The sequence below is a fragment of the Symphalangus syndactylus genome, chromosome 12 (assembly GCF_028878055.3).
Source record: "Symphalangus syndactylus isolate Jambi chromosome 12, NHGRI_mSymSyn1-v2.1_pri, whole genome shotgun sequence".
In the NCBI taxonomy this organism is placed as follows: domain Eukaryota; kingdom Metazoa; phylum Chordata; class Mammalia; order Primates; family Hylobatidae; genus Symphalangus; species Symphalangus syndactylus.
This window is the reverse complement of record NC_072441.2, coordinates 53,164,066-53,180,693: the sequence shown is the minus strand read 5'-3', so window position 1 is coordinate 53,180,693 and position 16,628 is coordinate 53,164,066. Positions and strand designations below refer to the sequence as shown.

General features: G+C 37.6%; 1 protein-coding gene across 1 annotated transcript in view; it reads right to left on the bottom strand.

Annotated features, from left to right (window-relative positions):
• The window catches only part of PALMD (palmdelphin), a 47,349-nt gene that overhangs the window by 13,623 nt on the left and 17,098 nt on the right, over window positions 1-16,628 (bottom strand). Inside the window, exon 3 of the mRNA XM_063624353.1 lies at window positions 11,727-11,851. Coding sequence (XP_063480423.1) covers window positions 11,727-11,851 — 125 coding nt within the window. The remainder of the gene's footprint in view (window positions 1-11,726; window positions 11,852-16,628) is intronic.

The following is a 16,628-nucleotide window of genomic DNA, read 5'->3' as shown; positions in this document are numbered from 1 at the left end:
GTGGGGTATCTCTCTAACCTTCACATGCCTATCTTTCAGCTGATGGGTTAGAATTTCCATAAGTGCTGCCATCCCCATCTTTAGAAGGTATTACCTTTCAGAATGGGAATTTAGCTCCTTGAAATGCTGATTCAGTTTGGTGAGGAACAGGCAGCAGAGAAAGAAATATCCTCCTTGGTGCCTCCCAGGCTGTTAGGTGGGGCTTGATGGATGAGTCAGTACCTCTCTCAATTTCTGAGAGATGGTGGGCAGGCATCCTGTGCCAATTTAGATAAGCAGAGTACATGAAAAAGGATTTGTAATGCTATCCATTATTGGAATCTTTCTTTTCCTTGCCTATTTGCTGGGGAAAAGGAGGGTTATTTTCAAGAGCTCCCTGGGTAAAAGCAGGTAGCTTTCATTTCATGAACTGTTGTAGTAATAACCTCCCTTAATCATCACGAGATAATGTCTCCAATCCAATTCCAACATGCAATTTTTTGTCTTGGAAAAAAGGACAGCACATAAATGCTGGATGCATCAGGAAAAGGTTATTTCAGAAGGCAATTTTTCTGCTGCTACGGGTCCATTTATCTCTCTCAGCTTTTGGTGGAGTTAACAAGGACTCACAACCTGATAGAGTTTGCCATTGCGAGCCAAACAGACTGGAACTCATGAGGGGAAAAACCACACAAACCAAAATTCAAAAGTCATCATCCTACCTTTCAGTACTTCATGTGTTAGCATTTATAAAATTTAACACATATTGCATATTTACATTGCACCAGGCACTGGCCTATTTCGTCCTTACAGCAACCCCCATGAGTATTGCTGTTAGTTCCAATTGACAGATGAGCAAGCTGGGCACCTAGAAAGGCAACCGGCCCAGAGTCTCACAGGCAGCCTGAGGCAGGATGGAATTTGAAATCAGATCTTTACTTACAAAGTCCAAACTCTCAACTCCTCTCCAATTAGCCACTGTAGAAAGAAAACTTAAAAAAATTGATTCTTGGGAACTTAGACACAACATTCATTTTGCTCAGCAGTATTAAGGGATTTTTTACTTTCTATGATAATGAAGGAAGTGAAGATTGAAATGATAGCTGGGGCCCACCAGTGTGTAAAAGTGTTGACCCATTATATATAAAGGTAATATTTCTGTCCTAATCTTCGTTAGGGTTATTTTGCTGTACTAGGGATTTTTCTGCTCAGTGGGTTAGTCCATCTCAACAAGGATTAAAGTCCGGGCTTTATTTTATTTTATTTTTTTTGGCTGCTTGACTTTGGTTCTGGTAGGAGTTCTTAGAACAGTCTCCTTCAAAGAATCTGGGGTTTCCTAAGCTAAGGCCACTTTATAGCAAGACTTTCTTTGCTTCCACACAAGACTGTGTTGTTCAAAGTAATTGAAGCAGTAGGTCTTAAATATAAAGCTGGCTAATGCAATTTGATTATATTACTGCAGTTTCAATGTAACCACCAATGCTAGGTGTGAAATTAAGTTTATGACTGGCTCTTATCTATACTTTGAAGGGACTGATGAATTACTTGCATTTCAGTAGCCCAAACTCTCTTATTAAAAGCCAGGACTACACCTAAAGAGGGGGTCCAATGGCTATTTCTCTGGGATAGCCTGAGTCAGCAGGTGTTATGCCACTACTGATGTGCCTCTGAGGCCGGCTGATGGAAGTGCTAGGACCAAACCCCCACCCCCAACATTCCCCAAGCTAGATAAAGAAGGATTTTTTTTTTTTTAAGGGACTAAGTATCCATGTACTGCCCAGGCTTGTTGTCTTTAACTCCTGGGCTCAAGAGATCCTCCCACCTTGCCTTGGCCTCCCTAAAAGCTGGGATTACAGGTGTGAGCCACCATGTCCAGCTGGATCCAGTTTCTTTTGGGACTCACAGGCTCTCAGGTGGCCAACAAGGTATTAGCAGAATTGACATCTGCAACTGTCAGGTCATGCTGTTAAAATAGAACTGCTTGTCCTCCATTTATCTTCCCTTCCTGAAGTGGAATGCAGATGAGGTAGTGAGCTGGCTTTGACCGTATAGCCAAGGGCATCCCTTAGGAGGTAGCAAAGCAACAAGACAGAAAGAAATAGGGCTTCTAGATAACCTCATGTAACATTGATGCTCTCCTCTGCTTGAATGTCTACCAATTAGGATTTGATGTATGTGAGAGAAATGAACCTTTCTATCTCATTTAAGTAACTGCTCTTGAGGACCCTTTTAAAGTGACAAAACCCATATGCTGACTATTGTGTAACTTTATGGGGAATGAATTGTAGTGTGACACATTTTATGAGATTTTTCATAATTTTTTTCATTGATTTGCAGAATTATTAGTATCTTGCATTTCAGGTAGTTAACTAGAAAAACAGAAAAATTAATCAGTCTTTGCTCCCAGTGGTTAAAGGATTTATGTGTTTCTAAAAAATGTATCAAATCTGGCATGATTTGTGTTGACAGCTGGCTAATACTGAATAGTTAAGGTTTGCAGTGAAAAATGAAAGGTCTTTTTATTTTTTTAAATCATAACTCATCTAAAATAATCTCTCTGGAAATTCAATGGCTATTAGTGAGTACATACAGTTGACTTTAGTCAAGTTATCTTGACTGTAGTGTGTTAGTCATATGTAATAGGCAGATAAATTACTACTAATGGGTCAGAGGTTAAAGATATTTCATCTTTATAGATAATTTGGCCAATGGTAGTGCCAAACTACCTTTTCTTAATAAAGTTGAGGATAATGTAATCTATTAGAAGGTGAGCTTTTTTTTTTTTAAAGTTGGGGTCAACTTCAAAATATAACAAGCCTTTATTAAGGACCTATTACATATCAGGCATATTTTCTTCACTAAGCTGAAATAAAATCATTATCTTAAGTGAAATAACTCAGAAACAGACAAATACCACATGTTCTAACGTATAAGTGGGTGTGAAGTAATGTGTATATATGGACATATAGAGTGGAATAATAGCCACTGGAGACTCAGAAGGGTGAGAAGGTGGGAGGGGTATTAGGGTTGAGAAATTACCTAATGGATACAATGAACATATGGCTGATGATTGCACTAAAAGCCCAGACTTCACCGCTATTCAGTGTATCCATGTAACAAAACTGCACTTGTACCCCCTACATTTACAAAAATTTTTAAAAAGTACGTATCAAAAAAGATGAAGAATAATTCAATGCATAGACAGTAGGCGAGAACAAAAACTATCCAATATGGCTGGTGTCCTTAAAAAAAGAAGAAGAAGAAGAAGAAGAAGAAGAAGAAGAAGAAGAAGAAGAAGAAGAGCCTTAGAACCAGCCATTGTCAAAGGGCATGTGTGTAATAAGGAAGATCTAGCCTAGTAGTGCAAACTGTCGCATGCTAGTGGTAAGCATGCCAGAGAATTAAAGGGCATTTGGCATACAGCAAACACTAAGTTTGCCACAAGTCAGATCTATTGCCTCTAATCCTGAGCATTTAAGAATAGGACAAATAATACAATGCAGCAGTTTTAAGATAACGAGAAGCAGAGAGGCAAGGGAACAAGGACATTAAAACAAGCATTAGTTTGCTCTGATGGTTGGGAAGAGAGCAGATGTTTAGAAAGCTGAATAATTGATTATATGTGACTAGCTTTTGCATGGGTGAATCTCATCTCCTAATATAACTCTGCAAATATTAATAATTATATTATGGGCAGATGAGAGTATCCTGATTTGAAACTGCCATGTAGGCATGCAACATTTAGAAGAGAGTGATTTAGTAGAAAAGCAAACCCTCTTAATCAGAACAATATTTTGCAAACTGAGGGTTTCATTTGCCATGAAAAATAAGAAACCAAACTGGTTTTTAGAGAATCAGCCACTATCATGCACAAGTTATTAAACAAATGTCATTTTCAAATGAATGCAAATAAACATACAGTCTCAAGGTTGATGTGATATGAAGGATTGGTTTGTTATGGGCTTCTCAACTGCTCTGGCGGGACAGAAACTAGGTGTGTGTGTTTTTTAATTAGGGCTTGTAGAGGACCTTGTAGTACATGCCAAACATTTAATAGGAGTGAAATAATTGTAATAATTTGACTTGTACCCAGCTGTCATGAGTTTCCCAAGTGACCATCAACTACTGTTGTGGCCGGGACATGGCAAGTTAACTGAAGATATACTTATCCATGATTCTGGTAAGCCTCTTTTCTTTTCCTAAAAAAAAAAATCGTAGAGAAAAACATTTCTATGAATAAACTACTTGTAATTATATAATGAAATGGCAAAAAGTATTCAATGATGTAGACAGCTAGTGACTCTTTCCTTTCAGAAATAATTCCTGGCTTTGTGCCTTGGTAACCCTTAACATTTATCCCTGACTGTATTATAGAGCAGCCACTATATTTTCTATTTTTTACCCACTTCATTTTTGCTTTGTTTCTTGATGTTAATTGTTCATATTTGATACCAAGGAACAGGACTCCATTGTTTGAAGACCAACAAATATAAATTCCAATCCTAATAAAACATAGAATAACCAACAAGAATCAGATAACCTTGGGTGGTCTAAATGGACGAAGTGACATTTGCCTTATGGCAGACAAAAGATGCATTGCAAGGGGGTGGGTGTGGAAGTTTTTTGAGATGGTAAAATTAGTCAAGGGAAACTCTCCTGCAGAATGGAGAAGTCTAGGCCTGGTGGCAGGCAGCACAGATCCTTTCTCTATTATGATGAGTCGCTGCTCTTGAACATTCTTCCTTTATGACCAAGGCTTGGAGAACGGGTCACTGAAATGAATTCACCTCCCACTTTCTGGATTGTTCAGTTGCTCCTTTGTTCTGTCTTTACTTATGTCAGCACAGCCAAAGATCTATGACAACTCTGCTAATGGTGTCAAATTTGTATTTCAAGGCACTGAATACCACTTGAAGTGAGATAATAAATGTAAATGCATTTTGAAAAGTTAAAGGATTTAAAGAGAGAAAAACACGATTTTTTTTGGGGGGGGGGTTAGTTTATATGGAATCTTCTCTATAAGACTCAAAGACTTACATATGGCAAGTTCTCAATAATGTTCATGGAATGAATCAAGAATAAGCAGTGTGAGGTCTGGTGGGAAGGGTCTGGAGTCAGAAAGACCTACATGTGACTCCTGGCATGACTGTTGCCAGATTTATAGCTTTCTATGATTTAGTGTCCTTATGTACAAAATGAGGCTAATTAGACTTCCCTCAGAGAATTGTCATTCTCAGAATAGTGCTCCATAAAGGGTAGCTGTTGTTAAATAAATTGAAGTGGAGTGGAGGGAGGACCCTCAGAGGTTATTGTAATCTACTTTTCAGCTTATCATGGTGGGGGCCAGTAACCATTTAATCTTTATTTCTACTAACATATAGATGAGATTGGCAAATATGAGCAAGAAAGAATGCTGAAGGGTCGGGATAAGGAAATGAAAGGGCATATGGAGGAAGGGAACATGGAGAGAAAGTAAACAAAGCGCTGGTGAGATGTTAAAACATGCCACTGAGAATTGTTTCAAAAACCAGGGCACTACTACCATTTAACTTTGCCCTTGACTCAAAATAGCTGGATGTTTATTCTTTTTTTATTTTTAAAAGAGTTTCAAGGCTTTCCTTTTCAGTTCATTAATGTTCAAGTCATTATCTAGGCTTCTTTAGCTGGTCCTCTTAGAAAGGTAGTATTTTTAAGTACTAACATTCATCTATACATCATCTATTTTACTCATTAATTCATTTATTAAGCTATGTATTCACAGGTATTCCTACTATGTGCTAGGCGTTGTACTAGGGGCTTGTATGTGTGTGTTTTGGTGGGTTGGAGTGGGTAGACTTCTTCCCTTTTTGCTTTTAAGTTTGTTTTACTTGGCTTTTTTTTGTTAAATTAAAAGTGAAGCTCCTGAATTAAAAATAATCAGACTATCTGGGAAATTGAAAACAACAACAGATGAACTATTATAAATCTAGTAAACCAATTAGTCAAATATGGAGAGTGAAAAACATGCTTGGAATGATTTTGACTCATATAATTACCTTAGAATAATTTCTTGAGTGTCTCTAGGCAACAGCAAATTTAATAAGAAACAAATGGTAGAGTTTTTTTTCGCCTCTTTTTTTTTCTTATGTTGTCATAAAAGAGCAGCTTATCTCTCTGCTATGTGGTATTAGATACGGGTTAGGGTAGGAAGGCAGAAACATCTAGAATGTAGTATTTTTCACGTAGCATATCTCACCCGTGTTTGATGAAACATTAGTTTCATTAAGGTACAATTGACCTGCACAGGTAGTTAAAAGCATTAAGTAGGGGTTAAACTTGGATGGAAATAATGATGAGCTAAACTTTGATAAATGATAATCAGTAACAGAAAAATTTAACTTTTATATTTCTACGTCGTTTTGGGTTCCCTTTTGAATTGAATCTTGCCTGCTCTCTTTTTAGTTAATTGAGTAGATTATTACTTTACATGATATTGAGAAGAATGCATTTTCTTGGGTTTCAGCTCTTTTTGTGGAGGAATTTTCCTTAAGTTATGTGGGATGTGGCTATAGCTGCTGTGCCAGCCCACTTGGCTTTTCTCATGACACATAGTCACACAGACATCCAAGGCTTCACATACACCTTTGCCCATTTGTATCATCTGTGGAAGGTGGTTTCTAACTATTTGGGGGACAAATGAAAGTTCATTAAAAGAAGGCAGAAGGTCAGAAGGGCACTTTGGAGTATTAAAAAAATCTGTACTAGAGAACATTTAATCATAAGTAGCTTATCCTTCCCAAAGGGAGTGCAGTGTATTTGCATCATTCTCCTCGGCAGTTAACCTTTTACATTTCATGCTTATGACATTTCTGACAAGCGCTCTGTGTGCTCCAATTAAAGTCAGAGGTCTTTGGACACAGTTCAAGAAGTAGAGTGTCTGGCTGGGAGCTTAGTGCAGGGCAGTTTGGCTAAGGGAGGTCATGGAAAACTGCGGGGCAGCTGGATAGGAAAGAAGGACCCAGGATGTGAACAAGTTGCTGGGGGCATACCTCCTATGAAGACTTATTGGGGGTGTCATTTTGGGTGTGGGCTATTGGATACAGGAGAGCAACGAAAGTGTTAGGACAAGATTTCTAAACCAGGTATAAATTTGTGCACATGGATATTTGGACTGAAAAATCAGTGCACCAGTGCCTACAATCAGGCACTAAATGGTTCAGTGGTCGCATTAAGTGCAGGGCTCATTTGGGAGGCAAATTGAAACTCTATTTAAGCAAAGCGATTCAGAAGGAGATGGTCAATATAGCCTTCCCCTGGGATCATTTCCTCCTAAGGTATTAATCAGGGCACCAGGCAAAATACTCCACAATATTGTTCCAAGGCTAAGAATGTAACTCAGAGACAGAAACCATGGAAACCCACTTATTTTCTGAAATGTTGCCTCTCTTTGGAACAGAAAACGACAGGGTGAATAAGCAGATATGCTTTACTTAAAGGTTATGTGTGAGTCAGGGTATCCTCTGAATGTCTTTAATATGTTAAATATTCAGGTAAATGTCTACATAAAGTGGTACACATAAAAGTGAAATTATAGCATAGATTGGAAACTTAAAAATGCTATAAAAGTATAGAGTTTACAGAATTCAACATTTAAAATTTCTGCAGGATCTGAGGCACAATTTTATTTTTATGATTAGGACTTTTAATTAGGTTTTAAATCCTGGCTCTTTACGTTTCGCTGTATGACTTAGGGTGAGTTAGCCTCTGTTAGTGTCAATTTTTCTCATCCGTTAAATGTTACCTACCTAATAGGGTAGTTGTGAGAATTCAATGAAATACATGAAATGTTTAGCACGATGCCTGGTCCACAGCAAATGTTCCACAAAAATTAACCCCTATGGTAGCATTCTAGCCTTTAAGCCATAAAAAAAATCATAGATTATTTCCAAATGGAAAGAATCCTCATCGGTTGGTATTCTCAGTTTACTCCAAGAAAAACACTCTTTGTACTAGCATAAAGAGAGGAGAGAACTTGGCCAAAAAATAAAAATACCTGGATAAAGATCCGTGCAGTGTTGTTCTTCTAATTTCACCTTTTAGTAAGGACTAGTATTTAATATTTTTTGTACACCTACCATGTATCAGGCACTCTGTATTCATAGCAGTCCTGTGAAGTGGCTATAACTGTCCCACATTGCAGGCAAGGAAACTGAGGCTCAAAGAAATGAAAGAACATGGCCAAACCTGTGTACTACGTCAGCAGAACAGGGATTTGAATGCCAGAGGCAACGCTGTTTCAGTTCATCTTACAACGCCTTGGAAGTAGAAAGAAAGAAAGGTTCATGGGCAAAGTCTGGCCCTGCTATGGACTCCACGGATAGCAATATTTCTATTTTGATGTTCCCATTAAAATCTTATCTTCTAGCTGAGGGGCCTGGCAGAGTGGCAAATGTTACCCTCGAGCAGGCACGCAAGTCAAGTGATAAATCACATTCAGAGTTTGAGTTACTTTCCCTGCTTAGGGATTGTCAGTGGCTCTCCCTGGTCCAACTTCATCAGTTGGCTCCATTGCTACTCGGTGCTAACAGGAAATTGTACTGATTTAGCTGGTAATAAGAGCTTCTCAAGCACTGTAGGTACTTGTTTAGGAGAAAGATTGAATTTAAAAACATGCACCTGATTTGTTGTTTTTTTTTTTTTAGCAGCTTTACAAACATTTGAGAAGAAAATGTTCCATTATCAGGTAAAGCTGCTTTGGCAATGTGATTTTTATAATGCTGGGCAGTAGGGGAGGTTGCTTAATACAGACAAGGCATAGATATTTTTTCTCTTCGTGTGTTGCTTTGGAACATTCTGTTGTTTTTATATTTTTAACCAGATAAGCATGCCTCTATAGGTCACAAGAAAACAAATTCTTTACTTTTTTTTTTTGCAAATACATCTTTTTAGGATCATTCCTTAAGCAAAGCAGTTTGCTGATTATTAGAGACACTTGTCTGTGTTAGGTGTTTTACTATTTCTAGAGTATTTGCATTTACAGCTCTCTTTTCATTTTTCAGCTGGAGAGCACTGAACCTGGCTTGCTTTGAGATCTAAGTCTACCCTTTACTGACTCTGTGGCCTTAATTAAGTCACGTTTTCTCTCTGCGCCTATTTGCTCATCTGTGAAATGGAGGTGTTGGTGCTTTCTTTCTAGGATTTTTGTTTTCAATGACTTAATGTAAGTTCAAGTGCTTTGTAAATTATACAACTTCCTTTAAAAATGAACCATTACTGTTATTATTACTTATATTTAAGGACTAAACTCATTTGGTGTTCACAAAGGAGTATTGATGGATTCATAGCATCATGAAGATCTAAAAGTTGTAGTGAGATGCGAGAAATTGGATAATAAACAAACATGAAATCAGTAATTTACCAAAGAGAATAGGGGGACATAGAGGGAGACCCTAAGTGTGGTTGGAGATTTTGGAGAAAGGAGATCAAAGGGACAGAACACACATCAAAGATTTTCTATAAGAGAGAATAGCTTTTCAGTCCACAGAGGTTGCTGTGTGCTATCACTTCACAGGCACTGTGGAGTAGTCAAATGGGTCAGTCCCTGACCTCCCACTTCCTAGTTGTGTGAACTCCTTAACTCCTCTGAAAGAAGTGAAGGTAATAATACCTACCCTCACCAGGTTATGAAGATTAAATGGGACAATATATGTAAACTGTCTGGTGTATACTATGGCTTATTAAATATATCTCTCTTTTCCTCTCCCTCCTCCTTCTCCTTTTTAATTTTGGGTTAGGAAGGAGCTCTAACTAGACAAGCCACTGTCAATACTTCTGGGAGCTTATGTGCTTCTCAGAGCATTCAGGCAAGGCCTAAAAGCAATCAGTAGAGTCCCGGTTAATACTCGGATTACTCAGAATGCTGCCCAAGCCTGTTAATGGAGTTTGAGTATATGTAGCCACTTCAATTATCATCAGATGCAGAGAAAGTTGTAGGTGTTCAGTGGGTGGAAAGACTCTGAAAGGAGGTTTTGAGGGGAAGCAAGTAGGTGTCTGTGCAGTGGGAAAGGTTTACGGGGATTAAGTTCAGGACTCCTTCAGAGATAAGGGTTCTGTGTTGAGGAATAAAGAAAGTAATCACCCACTTATGCTGGGATCTTGGTGAGAAGGTCTTGCTAAGGGATGCCTTGATAAGAATTGAGTTTTCCAAACTGTAGAGTTGATTTATTGGGTTATTTTTAAAGTATTTATTATCCACTATTTAGAAGCACTTCAAATCTTTGAGTAAACAACTGAGGGGTTTATAAATGCAAACATTTCAATTATATAACCTTTTAAGAATTGTTAATTTCAAAAACATCTAGATAAGGATGAGCAGTCAGTGACTTTAGCTATTAAATATACAAGTGCATGCAATTAATCAAGTAAAATGGATGGAAATAATTTGAAGAGAGGAAGCCTTTTTTTCATGTTGTCAGTTTTAAGCCTAATGAGATCTGTTTGTATAGTGCAGTGAGTATGGACAAAATGTGGTCATAACACAGATACCAAATACTTTTGTGTTTCAGATCTTTTCTATAGTCCTCAGTAAAGGCAATACATTAAAGTGAATGAGGTTTTGAAAGTCGTCTATATTCAAAGATGGGCAGACTTTAATTTGTTGTCATGATTATAACACTAGAAATTCCATCTTTTAAATGTTTTCCCTATATAGGTTGGAAAATGATTCTGACCTTTCCCGTATCTGTTTCTTTTGTGCTTTTTTTGCATGTGATAATACCAATAATCCCCTTACATTTGAGCTTTCCGGTTTTTTCATGTCCATCACCTTATTTCAAGCCAAGATAATTTTAGAACATTACTTCTTACACCAGCAGTTGCCTGATTGTACTGATCTCACAAAATAAGCAGGAAAGGATGTTGAGAAATGAAGTGAACACCTGTGACCAAATCGTCAAAGAACTAGAAGAGGGAAACTGTGAGTAGAGTATTCCTATAGAATCTTCTTCCCAATATCATGGTCGTGACTGGGGGGGGCCTGAGAGAAATATGATGGAAGGACAGGGTAAACACACCTGTAGACTTGTCACCTGTCCTAAGGTGAGAGTAGGGGCTGGGGCTGTGAAGAAGGACTGTTGTTTGTGTACCTACCATGTGCTAGGTAGGTGCTGGTAGTTTAGCACATACATTTTTTAAAAGGTAGGCATTGTTACTACCATTCTGCAGGAAATAGGCTCAGAGAGGTATGAGTAAGTCATCAATATGCATTTAAAAATAAATCTAGTGTTGCTATACTCAGGTGATATTTAAAGTAAAATTTCTGTTGGGGCCTTTTGGTGTTTTAGAAATTTATATGGAAGGCTGACCATGGTGGCTCACACCTGTAATCGCAGTACATCGGGAGGCTGAGGCGGGTGCGTCACTTTGAGCTCAGGAGTTCTAGACCAGCCTGGGCAACATGGTGAAACCCTGTCTCTACAAAAATACAAAAATTAGCCGAGCATTGGTGGTGGGTGCCTGTAGTCCTAGCTACTCAGGAGGCTGAAGCTGGAGAATTGCTTGAGCCCTGGGAGTGGAGGTTGCCGTGAGCCGAGATCATGCTACTGCACTCCAGCTTGGGTGACAATGTGAAAACATGCCTTAAAAAAAAAAAAAGAAATTGAAATGAAAGATTTGATTATGCTTCTGAAAGTAAGAATGCCATGTCTATGCACAACATAGGACAAAGTCAAAATAAAGGTAGTTGTGGAGTATCTCAGTGAGGGCCATACCTGAGGATACTTTGTTCCAGAACCTGGATCTGGTGCTGGTCTTGTTGATTTTGCTTCTTCATCTCTTCCTGTTCTTTTCCACTGCTGATTCCATCTAGAAGCCATTTCTCCCTCAAGGCCTTTTTCTGATGTCAGGAAACATAAAGATATGTTCTTATATCGGTCAATGATTTCCAAAATCTCTTACTGCTTTCAAATCTTATGAATTTCAATAGGTGACACGTTAAAGAGGAATTATTTTCTCTCAGTGCCTTGCCTGAATAAATCTGGTATTTTCTCTCATTGTAACCTTCTTGACTCTATTCAAAGCCAGTTTTTATGCATCTAAACCCCATTTATACTTCAAGGTTTAGTTTGGGTCTCTCCTCCAGCATGAAGATCCCTGGCCCCCATACTCCTGGCAGCCCCATCCTGACCCTCACTTTCTGTCTTCAGAACCATGCCATACTGTATGTTTATCACAGTCATAATGGGACCTCAAAATATGATGTCTTTAGTGTCATCTGTGTCGTTAACAAAGTCAAAAGCTTCTTGAAGCCATTTTGATATTTCCCCCCGTGAGAGCATGCAATGACTGCTTTAAAAAAATCTTTTGTGGGATTAATTGGAATGGTGAGCAAAACAGAAGGTTGCTGTTGTGCCTTAAACACATTCAGTGTTATTCTTAGGCTGTGTGGCAGCTGTTTATTGTTTTGCCTACTTAGCTCCCCTTCTTTCTTCTCAGAATCTCCCTGGTTATAGACATTCTTAAGTGCAAAATTTACTGATCTGTCTAAATGTTGGTGAGTTTTTGTCAACTTTAACAACACACAAAAAATTATGTTTCACCAGATGGAAAAAGCAAAAACTCCTCTTGAATTTGCATGAGGAAATTAAATGCCTGGTCTTGGAGTTTAAAGACCTAAGAAGACTTAAAACAAATGAAAAAGACCTGTAAATGTTGGATAGGCTTTAATTAGCGTGTAGTCTACATCTCAAGTAGGAAGCGTCAGATATATGGTCGTGTTATTTTCAAGGAGCTCAAGTTTCTCTTTTTCTCCTGGAATAAAAGGGCTCTCATTATGTGTCCAATCTGCCCTATAAATTATTTGTTCAGTTATTCATTGTTAATTATTCATTGGGGATTCACTATATTTAAAATCCGTGAGGAGAGAATGGGAACTTTATTTTCTGGGACTTCTTCCTCTTATATTGAAATTTAAATGACAGTAAGTAAGAATAACTTTGTGTGTGTGTGTGTGTGTGTGTGTTTTTAAGGATGCTAGAATAAATACCACTGAGATACAAGTATCTCTGTATTAAAAAAACATTTAAAATTAAGTTTAGTTGTGATAGATAATTACCAAAGGATGATTATTTTTTACTAAGGCAATGACTTTTAAATCTTTTTTTTCTTAAAAAAAAAACCAATATAACATTATAACTTTGGGAAACAGATGAATTCTGGACTGCTCTAATTGAAGCAGTGAGGGGGCCTGAAAGCTTATGGATACACAGAACATGGTTTGAAAACCACTAGATTTAGTAAATAACAGCTTCAACCCCGATCATCACATTTGTGTTGGCCTTTTCAGAATCTTAAGCAGTTGCATGTGGACGATATACACCATAAGAGCAATTTGTATTACTCCACTCTGTGGCCAGAGATTCTTTACCCCAGTGTGATCTTAACCATTGATTATAGCTGTTTAGCTGTTTGCAAAAATGTTTTCCTGCAGACCCAGTAAATATGATTAACATTGGTCAAGATTCAGCTCCTGGGGTCAAAGATGCTAAGAAACTCTGAATATAGTAGCATTTTATTAATTTACCTTGATTCTAATTTATTTTTATCTAATAGAATTTTAGCTAATGCATAGGAAAGAAGACAGTAACACCTATAGAAGTAAGTTTTACTCCTTACAAACCACCTATAAGGAAAGTTCCAGCCAATGGCATACATAGCTCTATAAGAAACACTCAGATGGGGTGGTCTTATGAGGCTGAATTATAGAGAGTAGCAAATCATTCTTGTGATGTGATTATGTTAACTTGGGGCTATATTCTTGGTTTTTAGTCTGGTTAGAAATAATTTTAATTTTAGTCTTGTAAAACTTTGTTCATACTCCATAAATTTTTATTTATGCCTGGTAGAGAACTCTTTGAACTTAAATATAAAATATTCAATTTGGACGTGCAATCAAAACGGTATATGATGCAATCACATACATACTGTAGTAATCAAAAGAGTTATTTTGCTTTTATGTCACAGTTTAGACTTGCACTTTAGTATATGAGGCTAATGAGTATAATAAAATCTACTTTACAATGAAATTCAGAATTGAAAGCCATATGAACTAAATGAAAATATGTGACATGCAGGTGATAGGTCTTTCTGCAGTTTTTTTAGGAAAAGGTTTTCCTGAAGCACTTCTATATCTACCCAGAAGTTACAGTAGAGTAGGAATAAATTGGTTTTTCATAGATTGAATTGAACGGACTCACGGAAGTAAAAAATTTTTCAGATTGATTGTATTTTGTGTTTCCTGGTAACATGAGATTGTGATCATATTACTAGGCAAGAAGATCCATACAGAAAAAAAATCTCTGTATGAATAGTTTGAATATTAAGATATAAAAAATGTCCCAGAAATTCCCTTGCTAGCACATTATGAGAATGATCATCAGGTTCAGAAGCTAAAGAATATCAGAGTGAGTTACTACAACTATTTTGAAATGTGTGTATTCTGATATAGGGGGAACACTTTGTAAATGTTTATGCTTATGTTGTTTAATGTGTATCACTGAAGTATAATGAACTAATTTGCAATCAGGAAAGTGGAGAGGATAGTCATGAAGACTAGGACAAATGGATGAAGAAAATAAGAGACAGACTATAGAGGCCAACAGAGCTTTTTAATTTGGTGAAGACATTGTAGAATTGTTTTTAAAAATACTTTTGCACATTTTGAACCCCATTTTGGAATTATGCCTTGTTGCTGTTTGGTATAGACAACTATTTTCTACAAAACTTGGAAGAATGTGCTCTACTGAAATAGCCACTCTTTCTTCTCTGTGCCCTGTGCAGTTTACGCCTCCCATACAGTGATTATTACAGAATAACTGTTATTATGAGTTTATGTATCAGTTGCCATTTTAAGGACGCAGGCCAAATTTCACTTGTTTTATATTCTTAGTGTCTAGCTTCATACCTTGTACATAAAATGTACTTAGTAAATATTTATTGACTGAAGGCCCTATATACATCCATATAAATTCTACTTATCAGTTAAGACTCAACTTGAATCCCATACCTTTAATAGTGCCTTCTTGACCACCCCAGATTAAAGAATACTTATAATGTAGTTTAAATTAAAACAACTATCATTTATCTTGTTTATTTAATCTTGAATTTCCCAAATTAGGACAATGTGTCATTTCCCCCAACTCCTAGCCCTGCTCCATGCCACACACACCCCTTTTGTCCAATGAACAGCTTGGGAAAGTGGATAGCACTTTCGTGCAGAGAAAATTGAAACCTTTCGCTCCAGCTATAAGCATCCCTGAACCAGAGTGCACGACTGGCAAAGGAATGTGGACAAGATTTTAGCACCATCATTTCAGGTACATTTGTGCAGTACACAATCTGCACAACTGTATATGGCAGTCCAAAACGTGATAAATGTTTTGATTAGATTGGATCAGGAGAGGTCTCCTGTGTTCTGGAGAGAAACCAATAAGGAAGATCATGTACTACTTTCCAGACTGTTTTTGGCAAGTGCTGAAATGAGGTGCTACTTCAGAAATGGACCTTTCAGTGAGTCAGGCTTTTCATGCGAAACTTACTTCTAGAACGAACTAAGGGGATATTTAAATCTTCTCTTCTACTGTGAGCTCCACTGTTTTGTGGTTACCCATTCTGCGAGGATAGCAATTGCCCATTCTCAAGGATAGCTAGAGAGCTATCATTTTACTCAGAAGCAGGAAGTAGTTCATTGGGAGATCTGGATTGTGCGTATTGTGTGTGTGATTGTGTGTGTGTGTAAATTGTGCAAGTGTATGTGTGAGAGAGAGAGAGAGGAAAGGAGAGCAAATGACCTCTGGTTTTGGAGTTAGAAATGGCCTATCTAAAAAACTTTCTAGATTTGACTGTTGACTTCATTTAAATTGCACTGGAACAACTTGGCACTTTTTAAAAAAAATTTCATTGATTTTCTAGGAGTACACACTACATTTCTTGACTATGTATACTACTCATGTAAATTCAACGTGACATATTGGAAGGGGAGGAGACTAACTGTGCTTTGAAATTATCCATCAAACATCGGAAATGTCAACTTGTTTAGAAGCAAAGAAGCAAACAGAATCCAGAGAGTGAGGCTAATTGGAATCTTAAATTCTGTTTCTTTTCAGAGGCAGGTACTTGTTCCATTAGAAAAATCAAGTCAGTTGCATATGGCAAGTTTAACTTAAGTTTGTAGACCCCGTGAGTGTGCAGCCTTGTATCATTAAGGGGATTCATTAAATCTATTGATAGCAGCCCTGTCAGATAAGTAGTTTCCTGCTTGGGCCTTTTCACAAGGAACTGCTGTTTGTCATTTGCTTGTATCCTGTCACTAAGCTAAGTAATAAAATGTTGAAACGCAATGTGCTGTAATTACAAAATGGCCACACCCAGTGAAAGATGTAAAATCTGATTTTAAACATGGAGAGTTATTTCTGGTTATGATCTCATGTTCTGTCAAAACAAAATAAAACAAAAACCCGAAGCATACTCAAACAACATTGGACTTATTGCACTGAGCTTTTAAATACAAGCATCCTTGACCAGGCCAGACACTGTTCTGCACCCCCGGGGGAATGACTGGCCTTTCATTGATTTCAAAAGGCACTTCCTAGCTGGATGCACTCCCTAGGGATGTT